General features: G+C 39.5%; 1 protein-coding gene across 1 annotated transcript in view; it reads right to left on the bottom strand.

The window, feature by feature from the left end:
* LOC310643883 (zinc metalloproteinase-disintegrin-like protein H3) overlaps positions 1-16,246 on the bottom strand; it is a gene marked incomplete at its 5' end in the record, with an annotated part of 78,019 nt that overhangs the window by 11,496 nt on the left and 50,277 nt on the right. The window contains 8 exon segments of the mRNA XM_083368545.1: positions 1,365-1,534; positions 2,507-2,578; positions 3,235-3,297; positions 4,945-5,140; positions 7,186-7,262; positions 10,383-10,461; positions 14,306-14,376; positions 15,825-15,931. Coding sequence (XP_083224671.1) covers positions 1,365-1,534; positions 2,507-2,578; positions 3,235-3,297; positions 4,945-5,140; positions 7,186-7,262; positions 10,383-10,461; positions 14,306-14,376; positions 15,825-15,931 — 835 coding nt within the window.

Raw genomic sequence — 16,246 nt, 5'->3', positions numbered from 1 at the left:
ATGTAGGGGCATACATAACTATGGCTTTTTGCAAACCCCTCATCCCATCTTCATTTAAGACCAGTTTTCAGAATGTTAAAATTCATTTTAGGCTCTACTCTCAGAAGCCATTTAACTAAATAGATCTGTTAAAAATATTCAGAGTGCATTTTCACTATATGGTGAGTTTGGCTGGTGTTAGCATGAATTAGGTTGGGGAAAGGGGTTAGCATGTTGTTTGAATCCAGCCCATTTGGGTCAATTTAATTCCATTAACTATGAAAATCCAAATACATATTTAATAAATGTCTATCAATTTAGCAGTAAGGTTATTGAAGACTAGATGCTATTGGAAAAGGTGACTGGATGACGAGTCAAATCAACTTATGTGGGAAAATGAAATGGATTTTTTTTGTATTTTTATCATTCTCCCTTGCACTTAGATCTGCCCTCCATCTAGCACCTTCCATATTTCATAAGACCTTCTTGTTATGCACATATCCTGTAAGATTGCTCACAACACAATTGTTATTTGAGGAATATCTTATAGATATAAGAGAATAAACATGTCAGTTTCCCACTCATGAAATTGTTTTCCAATATACAGGCTGATGGGGTGTGGAACTGAGCAGTTAAGACAGTGGGCTTGTTGACTAGAAGGTAGACACTTTGAGACCTAAGTTCTGCCTGATGCAGTGAGTTCCCATTACTTGCTCCATCTCCTGCCAACCTAGCAGTTCAAAAGCACAGAAATGTAAGTAGATAAATAGGTACCATTTTGGGGGAAAGGTATTCCATGTGCTTTTGACATTTGATCATGCTGGCCACATGACCATCTTTGGACAATGTGAAACATTGGACAGCTGTGAAACAGCTTTGGACAGCTGTGAAACAGAGCTGAACCCATTAGAGTCGAACATTCACACCACACACCACACAAACAGAGAGACAAACACAAATGTATATGTATATGCATATATTGCTAAGCACTATATATAGATTGGATATTGTATTATTTTACTTTATTCTTGGTTTATCTGTTGTATAATGCAAGTGTTCATTTACTTGGTGCAGAAAGGGAACCAAAACATTATTTAATTGAATTAAAAATTGATGTGTAAGTCTACAGCAGGATAATCATGCAAGTTTCAATTTTAAATCCAGGTGAAATGAAATCAAGCTGAGTTTTTTCACCTGCAATCATTCAAGGACTTCTCAAAACCAGATCTCATCTACAAAATAAGTGGTTGACTTTGACCCAGAAACATAGTTCACACATGGTTTAAAGCATATAGCATATAGCGGAAGCTCTGTGCAAGCACTAACCTCGCCATAACCCTCCATTCCTAGCAGCCCCCATTCCCTTTCCCAACAATGAGACGTACGTGAGTAACTGAGCATTATCATGCTTTCTGCGATTCAGCAAATCTGTCTCTCTCCATTTTCCAAATAAGTCCAAAGTAACTTTCGCTTCTGGGAGCACGTTAATCTTATCTCCATTGTTCCAAATTTCTAGGCCAACCAGTGCTATATAAATATTCAGACCTCTGTAAATCTGTCAAGTGGACATGGCATCAATCAGAAACTCAAATACAAGTAAACCTTGAGAAACATTCAAGATTAAAAAGCAGCTGACATTGGCCTCTACGGGCAGGTGAAAAAAATAGATCTAGGCATTAATAGAAGAGAACTCTCTGGAGCTCAAGGTTGAAGTCCTTGGTGCTCTGTGAGTTTGCTGCTTTCTTTACTAAGTAAGTTGTTTAGTCAGATAATGAAATATCGGCAAGGAAACTACCAAGCTCAGACAGCACTAAAGACTCTATATATTGGGGAACAATAATAATGTATTAAGCAGGAGAAATAAATAAAAGGATAGAAAGAAGCACATGATTATTCTCTGTAATCAGGAACAGAAGAGTAGGAGGACTCAAAGGAGAGTTGACTCAACGATCTTCCTGTTCTCTCCCTGTTTCTAACTGATCATCAGCAGTGAAAATGTAAACAAGGCTAATAGGAGACTGTAATATGAGTGTATCTCCTCCTAAGTACCACAATCCAAGTCAAGTTGAGTTTCTCTCTCCGAGTTTCTTCTCAGGGATCAGTTTCATAATCAACTGAGCTGGGAATAGGCTGACTGTGTCCATTTCTTTCTAATCTCCAAGCTCAGAACCATTAACCACAGCCCTGTGGTTAATTCTGTGGTTAATTCAGTTCTGGTTGAGTTCTTGCAACATTTTTGGATTTACATCCTCCCAACACAGTGACTGTATTCCCATAAGAGACTTATTAACCTAGTTACTGAATTAACCCATTTTCTGGGATGGCCTCACATGCTGGATCAACAGCTGGCCAAATGACGTAGTTTTGTCTCACTCAGAGCCACAAAAGTTAACATTCTTGTAGAAATCCATATACTCTCTCTCTTTACCTGGTTAAGTGTGTTGTGTGAACACAGTGAAAATCTTGACTGGGGCTGAGAGAGGTTTTAAATTCAATAAGTGAAATAATATTTGCCATGTCCTCTTACCACATTTAAAAGGTTGACAATTTCATATATTCTTGTTCTTATAGTAATTAAACTGCGGCCATATTTCAAGAACTACAGAAAAGACAAAAATGTTAAGATGAGATCATAATTATAGGAAGAAGGTAGAGAAATAACATATCAGTGAAAGAATAATTGAGTTTGCTGATGTAATTATAATTTTTATACAAACAGGCTAAAGAATTCTTTTGTGCTGATTTTTTAATCAACATTTGTCCCATTAATATATTATTAACTTTTCAGCAGCATACATGGGCTTTTTTTCCTGGTTGGAGAAAATTTTGGTGAGTCTACCGAAATGCTTTCCTAAATTGGATGCTATATTTCCATGTTCAGAGATGTGTGAGATAAACATTCTTCACTGTACATCTTTATCTTCATGTGTTGTCAACTTGAACAAACAAACATTGCAGGAATGTTTCAAAGAAACCTACAGAACTGTTTAACCAGTGTGGGACAAAAATAAATTTAGATGGTATCCAGAAATACCAAATGTGCAAATTAGAGTATATTTACAAATGACTCTTAACTTTGTAAATATTGGTTGGGTCCAATAACAAAAAATATCAAAGTTTATGATAAAGCATATTTTAAGAGAAAGCCAGTTAGGATGTTTGTTAATGTCTTCAAAAATGCCCACATTTAAAAAGGCAGAAACAAAATGCTGTGCTCAATGCAGAAAAAAATGGAGAGACATCCAGGATACTTACCATTATGTAGTCCGCAACTATGACAACCTTAATGTATTTTGGGGAATTCAAGTATCTTTGTTGCTAAAGAGAACAATTAAGAAAAGTCTGTTTAGACATATTGCTCCCAGCAGCCAACAAGAATGTTTGTCATCATCAGTGCTTGTTTTACTCTCTGGTCAAAATACTTGAACTTTCAGAAATATTGGTTCTTTCAAGAAGACATTTATAGGGAGACAGCTTATTAAAATTTTAGCCCTGGGCCTTGAGCCCTTCAGAACTGGGCCATGGAAGTGGCAGGTGAGTGCCTACATCTCCACTTGCATGACCAGCGAGCAAGCATGGGTGGGTGTGCTCCGTTTGCATGATTGGGTGCGTGTGCCCACTGCTTGCACAAATAGAGTTGGATGCACGCATGACCCTGCTGCTCACGTGGAACCATCCCCTCTCCCCACCTGTCCACAAAGCTTGAAAGGTTGGGGAATACTGACTTAGAGGAAGTGCTGACAAAGTTTTTGGGGGAAAGTACATTATGCAATGGATTGTCAAGAAGAAACAAAAATGGTCATGAGTAAATTGCTCTCTTTGACCTGTTTTTCAGGCTGTCAAAATGATCCTTCAATGACTTTCTCCTATAGACAGGAATCTTACCAGACTAAAGCACACTCTGTGTAACCATGAGATACACCCTGTGAAGGCTTTAGGGAGGATCCCTTCTGGGCTTCTTTCTGGAATCCAAGGACTCATTGCTGATCTGCCTCTTATTTCCCTGGGAAGGAGACCCTCCGTCCTGCATTCCACTGTTGGGTTCCACCACTAGAGTACCCAGTTTGCTTAGGAAGTACACTTATGCTAAGACCTGAATGTGTGAGTGTGCATTACTTGCTTTTTTCCCTATGAAAGTGTTCTCATGTTTTTTCAGCATACAGAACTACAAGGCCAAATTGCCAATTCTAGAATGTAATTTCTCTCCTTGCTCTCTGACAGCCACTTTCTTAACTCCGCTGCACAAGATCCAGTTTGAAGGCAAAAAAAGGCAAACAAAAATTTGCAATCAAGTTTGGCAACTGAACTTCTGTTTTGGTATTCCATTGTAACAACAACTGTTGTTCCATGTCAATTTTAACATTTTAATAAAAAAAGTTGAGATTTTGAACTTCTAGATATATATCAGGCAATTTCATCTTTTTCCACCAAAAGGAAGGAAGGAACTGTTACTTTGGATGCAACATTTTGTTTTCTATTTTTTTTCCCTCCAGTAAAGGAGGAAAATATTGGGAGTATGAAGGTCAATTGTGACCAGATTCAATTTGTCACTCTTTATTCAGTCATTAAAAGGGACGCAAGGGTGGCTCAGTGGGTTAGGATGCTGAGCTTGCCGATCAGAAGGTTGGCAGTTTGGCGGGTTGAATCCTGAGTGCCGTGTAATAGAATTAGCACCTGTTACTCATCCCAGCTTCTGCCAACCTAGCAGTTCAAAAGCACATAAAAATGCAAGTAGAAAAATAGGGATCACTATGGTGGGAAGGTACCAGCGTTCCGTGCGCCTTTGGTGTCTAGTCATGCCGGCCACATGACCACGGAGACGTCCTCAGACAAGCACTGGCTCTTCGGCTTTGAAACAGAGATGAGCACCAGCCCCTAGACTTGGAAACGACTAGCACACACTTTACATTTTAGAAACAAGTAAATGAATCCCTGTAGTCAAACCATGTTTACTATTGGACTTACTTCAGGAGTAAGATTTAACTGAGAGGCCTTTTTGATGAGCTCATCTGATTCCCAATTAGTCTGGATTACCCCACACGTTTTGGGGGCTTCATCCTCTTTTTCTACATTTTCATATTTGTAGACTGCATGGGCTTCACTGTCAGGAAGCTTCAGGGGTTCAATTAAGTACGTCTCCCCTTGAAGCGTGAAATGTCCTCTGTAAAACAATGTGCAAAAGGGTGATCAGAGATGGAGAAGCAAGAGAAGAAAATATTGTTAGTTCAGAGATAAACTGCACTGATGATGTTACCTACTTGGGTAATGAAACTCAGCTCTGAGACTCATTTTTAACTAACCAAGTCAACATTTTTCATGTTTTTGAATCCCTTCTTAAAATTCACTGAATGTTTTTATTTTCTTTCCTCAGCACTTGTATCGCTTTCTCATACATCTCAAAGATGCAGTTATGATCAGAAAGATATAAAAGATTTCCCACACTCAATACAACCACAAAATATTTGTATAGTATTTGTTTGGCATGGAATCCAATATTGTATATTCCCTAGGGTATTAAAAAATAAAGTTTCTATCTATACAAATGTTATTTGAAAGATTCTGTTTTTTCTGTAAAATGTTATTTCCTAAGGGTGAAATATATATATAAAATGATTGTTAAGCATTCAGAATACACTTGCTTAGTCCCAGACACGGGACAAATCTTATTTCCTGTTTCGGCCTAGCCCAAGGCCATCTTACAGGCAGTAGCCACAGTAGTGGCAGCTCATATTTGTGTAATTTTTTTTGGTTTGGTAACAAAGAATAAAGGGAGACCGATATGATCTTTTCAAACTTATTTGTTCTCATCAGTCAGCCATACCCTTCTGAGATTCCAACCTGGGCCGACTGTGTCTTAAGCAGTTGTTTTAACACCTAGGCTACAGGCTCTCTCTCTCTCTCTTTGTTAGCTGAGAACCAAGGGAGATATGTGTTAAATGTTTGTTAAGTATTTAGAATGCACTTGCTTGGTCCCAGACATGGGACAAATCCTATTTCCTGTTTCAGACTAGCCCAAGGAGACTGATATGATTGATATGATCGAATCTCAGAAGGGTATGGCTGACTGATGAGAACAAATAAGTTTGAAATGATCCCTTTATTCTTTGTTAGCAAGCCAAAAAATTTACACAAATATGAGCTGCCACTGCTTTGGCTACTGCCTGTAGATGGCCTTGGGCTAGGCTGAAACAGGAAATAAGATTTGTCCTGTGTCTGGGACCAAGCAAGTGCATTCTAAATACTTAACAAACATTTAACACACACACACATACACACACACACATATGTGTGTGTGTATTACTGATAAAGCTCAAGAATCAAAACTAATTATGATAAAAAAGGAAAAATATAACTGTCCCTAAAATATCTAAAAAGAATTTGAGGAAATACTGCAATTTACTTTACAAACTGTAGAACAGTATTTGGCTGTGGTCAAGGAAATAAAATCAGATTGATCTGATAGCAATTTAAGATGAAAGGATGACCAGGATATTTAATAAAGAATGGAAATAAGAATTATTGGCAAGCATCTTCATAAAGAGGGCAATGCAGAATAACATGAGTAACAATGAAGAATAACAATATAGTCTAACAAGGAGCTGGAGGTTGAAACATATGATGAATGGTTGCAGAAAATGGGTACATTCAGTCCAATGACAAGAAGGAGCAGACATGACATGATAGTCTTTCAATATTAAATGGGCTGTCACAAAAAAGTGTGACTTCCTTCAGTAACAGATGTTGAGAGCACGTTGATTCTGACTATTGATAGGGACCTTCTGAATTTTGGGATCTTTATGTGGCTAAGATGTCTAGTTGGCTGGAGAAAGTGTGCAGAGTGGCTCAAGAAAGTCTTTCTGTGTAGAACTGAAAAGTCTGCTTGCCTCTTCCTGCACACTTTCTAGCAAGGTATGCAGTCTGAAACCTATTTATCTTCTCTACCTGTAACATCACCTCCTATATGGAAAGGAGACCAGGGCTTGGAAGCTCCTTTAGACAGATTTGATTTAGCTCCCCAGTGTCTCTACTGGCTGGCAGCAGCTCTTCTTGGTATTCAACCAAAGCCTGTCTTAATTCTGCAGGTCTTGGATGACACCCAACTAATTTCCATGAAAAACTGAGGATGTCCTTCATTTTAACTGTGAGAACTCCAAGAGCAGTATATTATTCTTAATAAAATAAATAAAAGGTTAGAGACCATCTTACTTCAAACCATTGCAAGCACTGATGCTTGCTGATGAGTCAGCATCATTCTGGATGCGTCCATGATAGTAGCAGTGATCCTGTAGGGAGGCAACAGGACTACACTGGTTAAAACCTGTTTGTTCCAAAGTATTCTACCACATCAATGAAATATTAAGACAACAGTTATATAGAAAATATTGATTCAGGGAGACAGAAGACCTACTTAATATTGATTGTTGCAAAATGAACATAGGATAAATGCAAGTCTCCATAAAACAAGTCACACTGCATGGGCAGTCCCACTGATGGCACAAAGGTAAGAACTTTTGGGCAGGCAACCAACACACAAATATAAAATGTTCTCTTGGAGGTCCACTGTAGTGCTGAACCACAGGACTTGCTGAAGAAACTTTCAGACTTGATGTTTGTCCTACATTCTGAAATCTTACCATAATGTAAGAAAAATTCCACATTTACTAATGATAAAAAAATAATTATTATTTCCTTGAGATCAAACAAGGAAAGTTTCAGAAATATACAGAGAGATATAATTCCTAACATTATCTGGAAGCAGGATCCATGTACACATTAAAATGGTGGTGGGTCTTATTACAGGTGGGGATGAGACAGCATATAGGGCGGAGGTACAAAAACATATGGTGTAGTAACAACAACTTGCACCTAAACATTGGCAAGACGAAAGACATGGTGTTAGACTTCCGGAGAAAAAAGGAGGAACCTGTCCCACTTTACATCGGGGAGGACTGTGTAGAGAGAGTTTCCTCCTTTAAATTTCTGGGAGTCTACCTCTGTGAAGATCTGACCTGGAAAGTTAACACAACCCAGGTGGCTAGAACGGCCCAACAGAGGCTTCACTTTCTTAGGGTCTTGCGGAAAAACAGGGTAGAACAACGGCTAATGACCCTCTTTTACCGGTCTACTATAGAGAGCGTCCTCTCGTATGGTATTGTGGTTTGGTATGCTGGTCTGACAGCTGCGGACAGAAAAGCATTACAGAGGGTGGTGAGCACAGCACAATACATTGTGGGCTGTTCCCTGACACCACTGGATGACATCACCAGGGCTCATTACCTTGGAAGAGTGAGGAAGATTCTCAGGGATGACTCACACCCTGGACGGTATCTCTTTATTTTATTTATTTATTTAATTTAATTTTTATACCGCCCTTCTCCCGAAGGACTCAGGGCAGTGTACAGGGTAATACAATAAAATACAATATATAAAAATTTTAAAAAAATATTAAATACAATAGCCCAATTTAACAAATTACAAAACCCGTCAGACCAGGCCGGCTTGTTCAAATAAATATGTTTTTAGGTCACGTCGGAAGGAGCGAAGGTCGGGAGCCGTCCGGAGCTCCACCGGTAAACGCTTCCACAGGTCTGGCACACCCACAGAAAACGCCCTCCCCCTGGGGGCCACCAGTCGACACTCTTTCACTGACGGCACCCTAAGGAGGCCCTCTCTGTGGGAGCGCACTGGACGAAGGGAAGTTGATGCCAGCAGCAGATGTTCCCATAAGTAACCCGGACCCATGCCATTTAGGGCTTTATAGGTCATAACCAATACCTTGAATCATACCCGGAGGACAACCGGAAGCCAATGCAGCTCACGGAGTAGAGGTGTTACATGGGAGTATTGAGAAACTCCCACCACCACTCGCGCGGCCGCATTCTGCACCAGCTGGAGCCTCCGAGTAGTCCTCAAGGGCAGCCCCATGTAGAGAGCATTGCAGTAGTCCAAACGGGAGGTCACGAGTGCATGAGTGACTGTGCGCAAGGCATCCCGGTCTAGATAGGGCCGCAACTGACGCACCAGGCGAACCTGAGCGAAGGCCCCCCTAGTCACAGCTCCTATATGATCATCCAAGGAGAGCTGTGAATCTAGGAGGACACCCAAGTTACGAGCCCTATCTACGGGGGGGGTAATATCTCACCCCCCATAATTAACGGTGGAATATTCTGAATTTCCCGAGACGCCGGCACACACAGCCACTCAGTCTTGTCAGGGTTGAGCCGAAGCCTGTTCCTCCCCATCCAGACCCGGACCGCCTCCAGGCAACGGGACATCACAGAGAGGGCATCACTGGGTTGGTTTGGGGTGGAGATACCCAACCCCAAAACCACGAATGATCTCACCCAGCAGCTTCATATAGATGTTGAACAGGAGAGGCGAGAGGACCGACCCCTGAGGCACTCCACAAACAAGAGGCCTCGAGGCCGACCTCTGCTCTCCTGCCAACACCAACTGCGAATGTCCCAGGAGGTAGGAGGAGAACCACCGTAAAACGGTGCCTCCCACTCCCAACCCCCGAAGACGCCGCAGTAAGTTACCATGGTCGATGGTATCAAAAGCCGCTGAGAGGTCTAATAGGACTAGGACAGAGGAGCAACCCCTGTCCCAAGCCCGCCAGAGATCATTTACTGTCCTACCATCCGGTAGGAGATATAGGAAATATAGCCAGCCGTACCAACAGGCTGAAAAATAGCTTTTATCCGTGGGCTGTTAGACTTTAAATGGGACATAATCTCTGTGAACTTATGCAGAATTGACTTGGGAGGCCGGTGTGTGGTGTAGTTGGTTCACATGGTGTGGTAGGATGGAGGGTATGTTGTCACTGTGTGTTGGGGGGTGAGAGCACGGGGGGAGGCTCAGCTAATCTCAATGTACACATGTTGTACTTTGACAATAATGGTTTATTATTAAAATCAAGAGATTTCTGTTACACACTAAATAGGAGCAATTTGTATGACCTTTGAAGATGCTAAGCCAGAAGTAGATAATTTTGGAGACAGAGGATGTACATTTAGATTAATATTAAATGGTTTTCTGTATAGGAGTTTTGGTACTACAAACAAAGGATTTTGCATGTATCACTGTAATCCAGTTTAAAAATGAACATGTAGATCTTCTAAACATGATGTTCTCATAATAAATCTATTTGTGAAACTCACTTCCCAAAATGTTGGAAAGAACTGGATGATTGAATATTGCCATGGCAATTCAATGAGTAAAATAAACTGGGTTTAACAATTCATACATCCTTATAAGAACATATCAATATAAGATACTTCATACATATAGAGCCCTTCTTGTTTGAGTACCCTGGTCTCCTTCTTGTATATTTGTAATATTGTGCACAAACATTCATTTCAATTTACTTCTTAAAAGCAAGACTCTTAAAAGTGAGACCCTACCTCAACCGGAGGGTTTGTTGTAATTTCTCTGCCATCTGGGGAATAATGAGTCTCACTGTAATCTTCTGAAAAAAGATCTCTGGAAAGAATGGAAAGAAGAGAATATCTATGTCAGGAAATAAGTAGGACTGAGATAATTTTATAATAAGTTTACACAGTCCTTTTTTTCAAAAAAAAAAAAAAGGTGCCGGAACTCTCATCTTGGCGGGCGCAGGAGGCAGGGGGTGGGGGGGCGGTGCTGCTGCAGTCACAGGTGTGAAGGGTGTTGGTGGCAGGGTCCCCTTCCTGGGGCCGGAGTTGGCGTGGCTGGTGCTGTGGGAGCAGCAGAGCCCACTCTATACGGCAGGGCTGCGCAATGCGAGCAGCGGAGGCAGTGCGGGCCAGGTGATGTTTTAATCTTATGATTTTAAAAATATATTTTTTATATTGTAAGTTTCCCCAAACCTCGCCATGTGGATTGCATACTAATATTATATAATTGGTAAGTAAAGGTAGAACATATGTTAAATATACATCAAATGATAATATGCTTCCCTACAAAGTCAATTCTTGCTCACTGACAGACCAAGGAGTTAACTCGGAAAGACAAGAGGAAATTCTAGAAGAGGTCTGTGCAGCTCTTCAACATCTTCATCAACAATTTGGATGAGGGGATAGATGGGGAACTCATCAAATTTGCAGACGACACCAAGCTGGCAGGAATAGCCAATACTCCAGAAGATAGGCTTAAAATACAGGAGGATCTGGACAGACTCGAACACTGGGCACTATTTAACAAAATGAAATTCAATTGTGAAAAAAGTAAGGTTCTACATTTAGGCAGGAAAAATCAAATGCACAGGTATAGTATAGGTGGTACCTTGCTCAATAGTAGTAACTGTGAGAGAGATCTCGGAGTCCTAGTGGACAATCACTTAAATATGAGCCAGCAGTGTGCTGCAGCTGCCAAAAAAGCCAACACAGTGCTAGGCTGCATTAACAGAGGGATAGAATCAAGATCACGTGAGGTACTAATACCACTTTACAATGCCTTGGTAAGGCCACACCTGGAATATTGCATCCAGTTTTGGTCACCACGATGTAAAAAACATGTTGAGACTCTAGAAAGAGTACAGAGAAGAGCAACAAAGATGATTGGGGGACTGGAGGCTAAAACATATAGGGAATGGTTGCTGGAATTGGGTATCTGTAGTTTAACGAAGAGAAGGGTGAGGGGTGACATGATAGCAGTGTTCCAATATCTCAGGGGCTGCCACAAAGAAGAGGGAGTCAAGCTATTCTCCAAAGCACCTGAAAGCACGAGAAGAAGCAACAGATGGAAACTAGTGAAAGAGAGAAGCAACCTAGGAGAAATTTCCTGACAGTTAGAACAATTAATCAGTGGAACAACCTGCCTCCAGAGGTGGTGAATGCTCCAACACTGGAAGTTTTTAAGAAGAAACTGGCCAGCCATTTGTCTGAAATGGTATAGGGTTTCCTGCCTGAGCAGGGGGTTGGACTAGATGACCTCCAAGGTCCCTTCCAAATTATTATTATTATTATTATTATTATTATTATTATTATTATTATTATTATTATTATTATTATTATTATTATTAAACTTGCAGCAGGCAATTTAGAGTGTTTACAGTGTAGTGGCTGCCATACTTATTTAAACTGTGATATGGCATTTACAGGATTTTAGTGGTGTTCGTGGTTTGTTTACTTGTGAGAAATCCAACCTAGAACTAAGAGAAATGTTCTGACAATGAGAACAACTAATAGGTGGAATGGATTGCCTTTGGAAGTTGTGTGTGTTTCATCACCGGAGGTTTTCAAGGAATGATTGGACAGCCATGGAATGGTATAGTCTCCTGCTTGATCAGTGGGGTGAACTAGAAGACCTCCATGTTCCCTTCCAACTATGGATGTCTCTTGTGCTGAAAAATAGCTTCATTCCATTTCTGTGGCTTACATTTGCATAATATTTTAATTCATATGTTGATTTACAGTTCAAATGGAATGCTCTGAGAAGACTGATATGGCATTCTTTAAAAAAAGGCTAGTGAAATGTGGGCTTATTTAGGTCATATCCCCTTTTGGGCCTTAATAGGAGATGACATTTCCTGCCTTTCATGCTTTAACATATAAATTCTGATGTATGTTTAGCAGTTATGCAGGTCTCGTAGGATACTTTATTCAGATTGACAGAGTTTCTGTGAAGCAGCAAAAAGAAATTTTTAAATCTCTGCAATATTTCACAACTAACCTAGTTAATGCAAGTGATAGCAGGTTATGAGCCTTGAATGGTTCAACTTTGTCTAAAATTGTTATGGTCCAGCAGTGTCCGATAGGAGAGCAGAAATAAAAAAATTCTCAGTTCTGAGGTAAGATATAATTAACATACTCGATATCTATATCCACTTTTCCTATACAGTAACATTTAATTTAGTTTTAATTTCCAAACAAAGGAATGCAATTATTATTTCTCTTAGATTATGTCCAGGAATATACCTTTTCCACATTGTCCAAGTAAAGTTAAGAAATAGTAATAATTATATTATGAGGCTGCTGCTTTATCATCAATTAGTGATTGGTTTAATTTAACACAAGGGAGATTATTGAATATTGAGGGTTGTGATTTATTATTTGGTTGGCATGTTTTTAAGACACATATATTAAGGTATGCTCTGTTGCGAGTTTGGAAAAAAATATCGATATAAGTTAAATTATAAAATACCAATTTGGCCAATACCTAAACATGCAATAGAAAATATAAATGTGGGATTTAAACACGATGTGACTACATATAAAGAAATTCTTAGGATGGAAAGGAATGTATGGCAATTAAAGCCATATAATATTTTAAAAGAAGAAAAAATAGTACAAACTTGGTTCCAGTATGGACAGTTACAAGCTAGATGGAAGGAAGATCAGAAAGTTGGTATTTCGATAACTGATGAAAATTTGGTAAAACAAATTAGAGATCAAGGTCAAGCACATATAAGAAGGATATATAATGCATTGATAGAAATAGACTCAGAAACGGAGCTTGTTAAAGTTTGTATGATAAAATGGGCCCAGAATTTTCAGGAGGTTATAACAATGGATACCTGGGAAAAGATATGGGTTAGAAATGTAAAATTCACACAGGCTCAAAATTTAAGAGAGAATTTTTATAAAATGTTTTATAGATGGCATTTAGATCCTAAAAAATTAGCAAGTATGTATCCAAATTATCAGCCTAAATGCTGGAGGTGTGGTTGTGATGATGCAACTTATTATCATATATGGTGGACTTGCAAAAAAGTTAAAGCTTTTTGGATCAAAATTTGGTGGAAAATGCAGAAGATATTTAAGAAAAAGATAAGGTTTTCTCCACAGTTATTTCTGTTGGGTATTATTACAGATTGTACTGTCATAGATACTAAATTGATGTTGAATTTAATTACGGCAGCAAGACTTTTAGTAGCGCAATATTGGAAGAAGGAGGAACTGCCTACTATAGAAGAGTGGACTTTGAAAGTTTCAAACCTGGCGGAAATGGCAAAGATTTCAGCATATTTGAAAGAACAATAGCAGCAGAGATATATTGTGGAATGGAGAAGATGGATCGATTATATTCAGAATAAATATGGGACTAAAAAGTTTCATTTAGCATATGAATAAGTATTAGTATTACATGGTGTATTCTTAGTTATTCACTATTATTTGGTTTTTTAGGTATGTTTAAGAGGAGTTAAAGTGCGATACAACTTACAGTGTTTTTAATAGTTAGTTAGCATATTTTAGCTTAGGTGGGTTAAGTTAATACCCTGTATTCAGATCTGGGAAGTCAAGGGGGGGAGGGGGAGTGAGGGGAAGTGGGGGGGAGGATGTTTTTTTCTAAAAATGCATTTTAAAACTTTTCAATAAAAAAAAAGAAATAGTCTGAGTTAACATACTTATTTTTTTCTAGGAGAAGGACCACTGGCTCTCCTTTCACTTTAAATTCATATTGCATGGCGTCTTCATACTGAAAAGCAAAGAGTTCAGGCTTTACTTTTTTAAAAAATAGGCAAATAATATGTGTACACTGTTAACAACTCTACATCTGTATCAATTTAAATCTAATAAATAATTTGCCATAGCCAAATTATTCATTAGATTTAGAGTATTTCATCCAGTTATTTGAAATGTAAGATCTTAAATTAAGTTTCCTGCATAACGTATAATAATAATAATAAAGTTGGAAGGGACCTTGGAGGTCATCCAGTCCAACTCCCTGCTCAGGCAGGTAACCCTATACCATTTCAGACAAATGGCTGTCCTGTCTCTTCTTAAAAAGGTCCAGTGTTGGAGCCTTCACAGCTTCTGGAAGCAGGTTGTTCCACTGGTTAGTTGTTCTAACTGTCAGGAAGTTTCTCCTTAGTTCTAGGTTGCTTCTCTGCTTGATTAGTTTCCTTCAAGATCTTCAAGATGTCATTCTCTAACTGAATATCTTGGTGAATGAGGTTGAGCTGGGACAGATAGACTGACTCAGAAGTCATCCAGTGATGGACTTGAATCTGATTCTTAGAACTAATCTTGAGCTGTAAGCCCTATACCATCTTCCCCTAGAACAGGGGTGTCAAACTCAATTTCATTGAGGGCCGCACCAGCATTGTGGTTGCCCTCAGGGGGCTGGGTGGGTATGGCCAGGGGGGGCGTGGCCTACTGGGTGGGCATGGCTAGAGTGCGTATGGCCTACTGGGTGAGCATGGCCAGCTCTACATCGTTCGCATCAAGGGTGCCTATGGGGGCCTTGACAGGAGTGGGACAGATCTGAGGGTCTCTGGTGAAAGGAGGGTCTCTGGGCCAGGGCCAAGGCAGTGGGGGCCATTCCCTCACTGTTTCCAGGATGGCTTCGTGGGCCACATGAAACCACTTCGCGGGCCGGATCCAGCCCCCGGGCCTTGTGTTTGACATGTCTGCCCTAGAAACACATCTTTTACATTTCAAAGTGATGCATGTAGACATGCACAGTTTAAATTAAGTACTTTACTGTATTCTGCCTATAATACAGGAATCTCCCTAGACTGCTTCCCTTCTCTTCAGAACAGATAGAGAAACTTTAATGGAATTTACTGTGGGGGGGGAGAGGATGTCTGTCCTGGATCTGTTACAGCTATGAAATGACTCAAGGCTAATTCTCTTCTTGATCCCTCCTCACTGTACGGCTGGGTGTGTCCCAAAACTTTATTAGTTATAATAACCTATAAATATTAGGAAATTCTGTTTGTAAGTTGCCAGGAGTCTCCTCAGTTTTGTGTGAATTGGGCAGCCATATGAATTAGTTTAATAAATAAATAAGTAAATAATTCAAGGTGGAAATAGATTGCAATGCAAAATCCAGATAACCATTAGATGGCAGCAAAGGAATATCAACATTTCTGTGAGCTGACAAGAAGTAATTTGTTGTTGAAAGAAAGTTCTTTTTCTTACCTTTTGCTCAGGCTGCTTAACTGCTCCTTTGGGCATTGCAGTGACTTTTTGTGGATACACTACTTCATAATCATTAACATTCCCAGATTCCAGGATTATAGAGCTCCCTTCATAAGGAAAAAGAAAATGAGGTTTTGTTTACTTTGGGATCTTATTCTACCATTTTCACATCCACAACACAATTTGTTATTCAGTTATCAGTGAAGAATGGAATCTTTTGCTAGTGAAACACAGCACAGAAATCCAGATTTTTCTCTGGGAATGCAATTTGCTGAATGATGTTTGAGAGCTGGAAGTCTAACTGGAGACATTGCTTTGGACAGGTGCAAAAGAAACATTTCAGAGCTTGAATAATCAGAAATAAATAATGTGCAAGTTTGTAAACTGAGTGATAACACCAGGAATTGTAAATCACAATAATT

The sequence above is a fragment of the Vipera ursinii genome (assembly GCF_947247035.1).
Source record: "Vipera ursinii genome assembly, chromosome: 8".
Classification (NCBI taxonomy): domain Eukaryota; kingdom Metazoa; phylum Chordata; class Lepidosauria; order Squamata; family Viperidae; genus Vipera; species Vipera ursinii.
The sequence above is the reverse complement of the archived record's forward strand: the minus strand, read 5'-3'. Positions and strand labels throughout refer to the sequence as shown.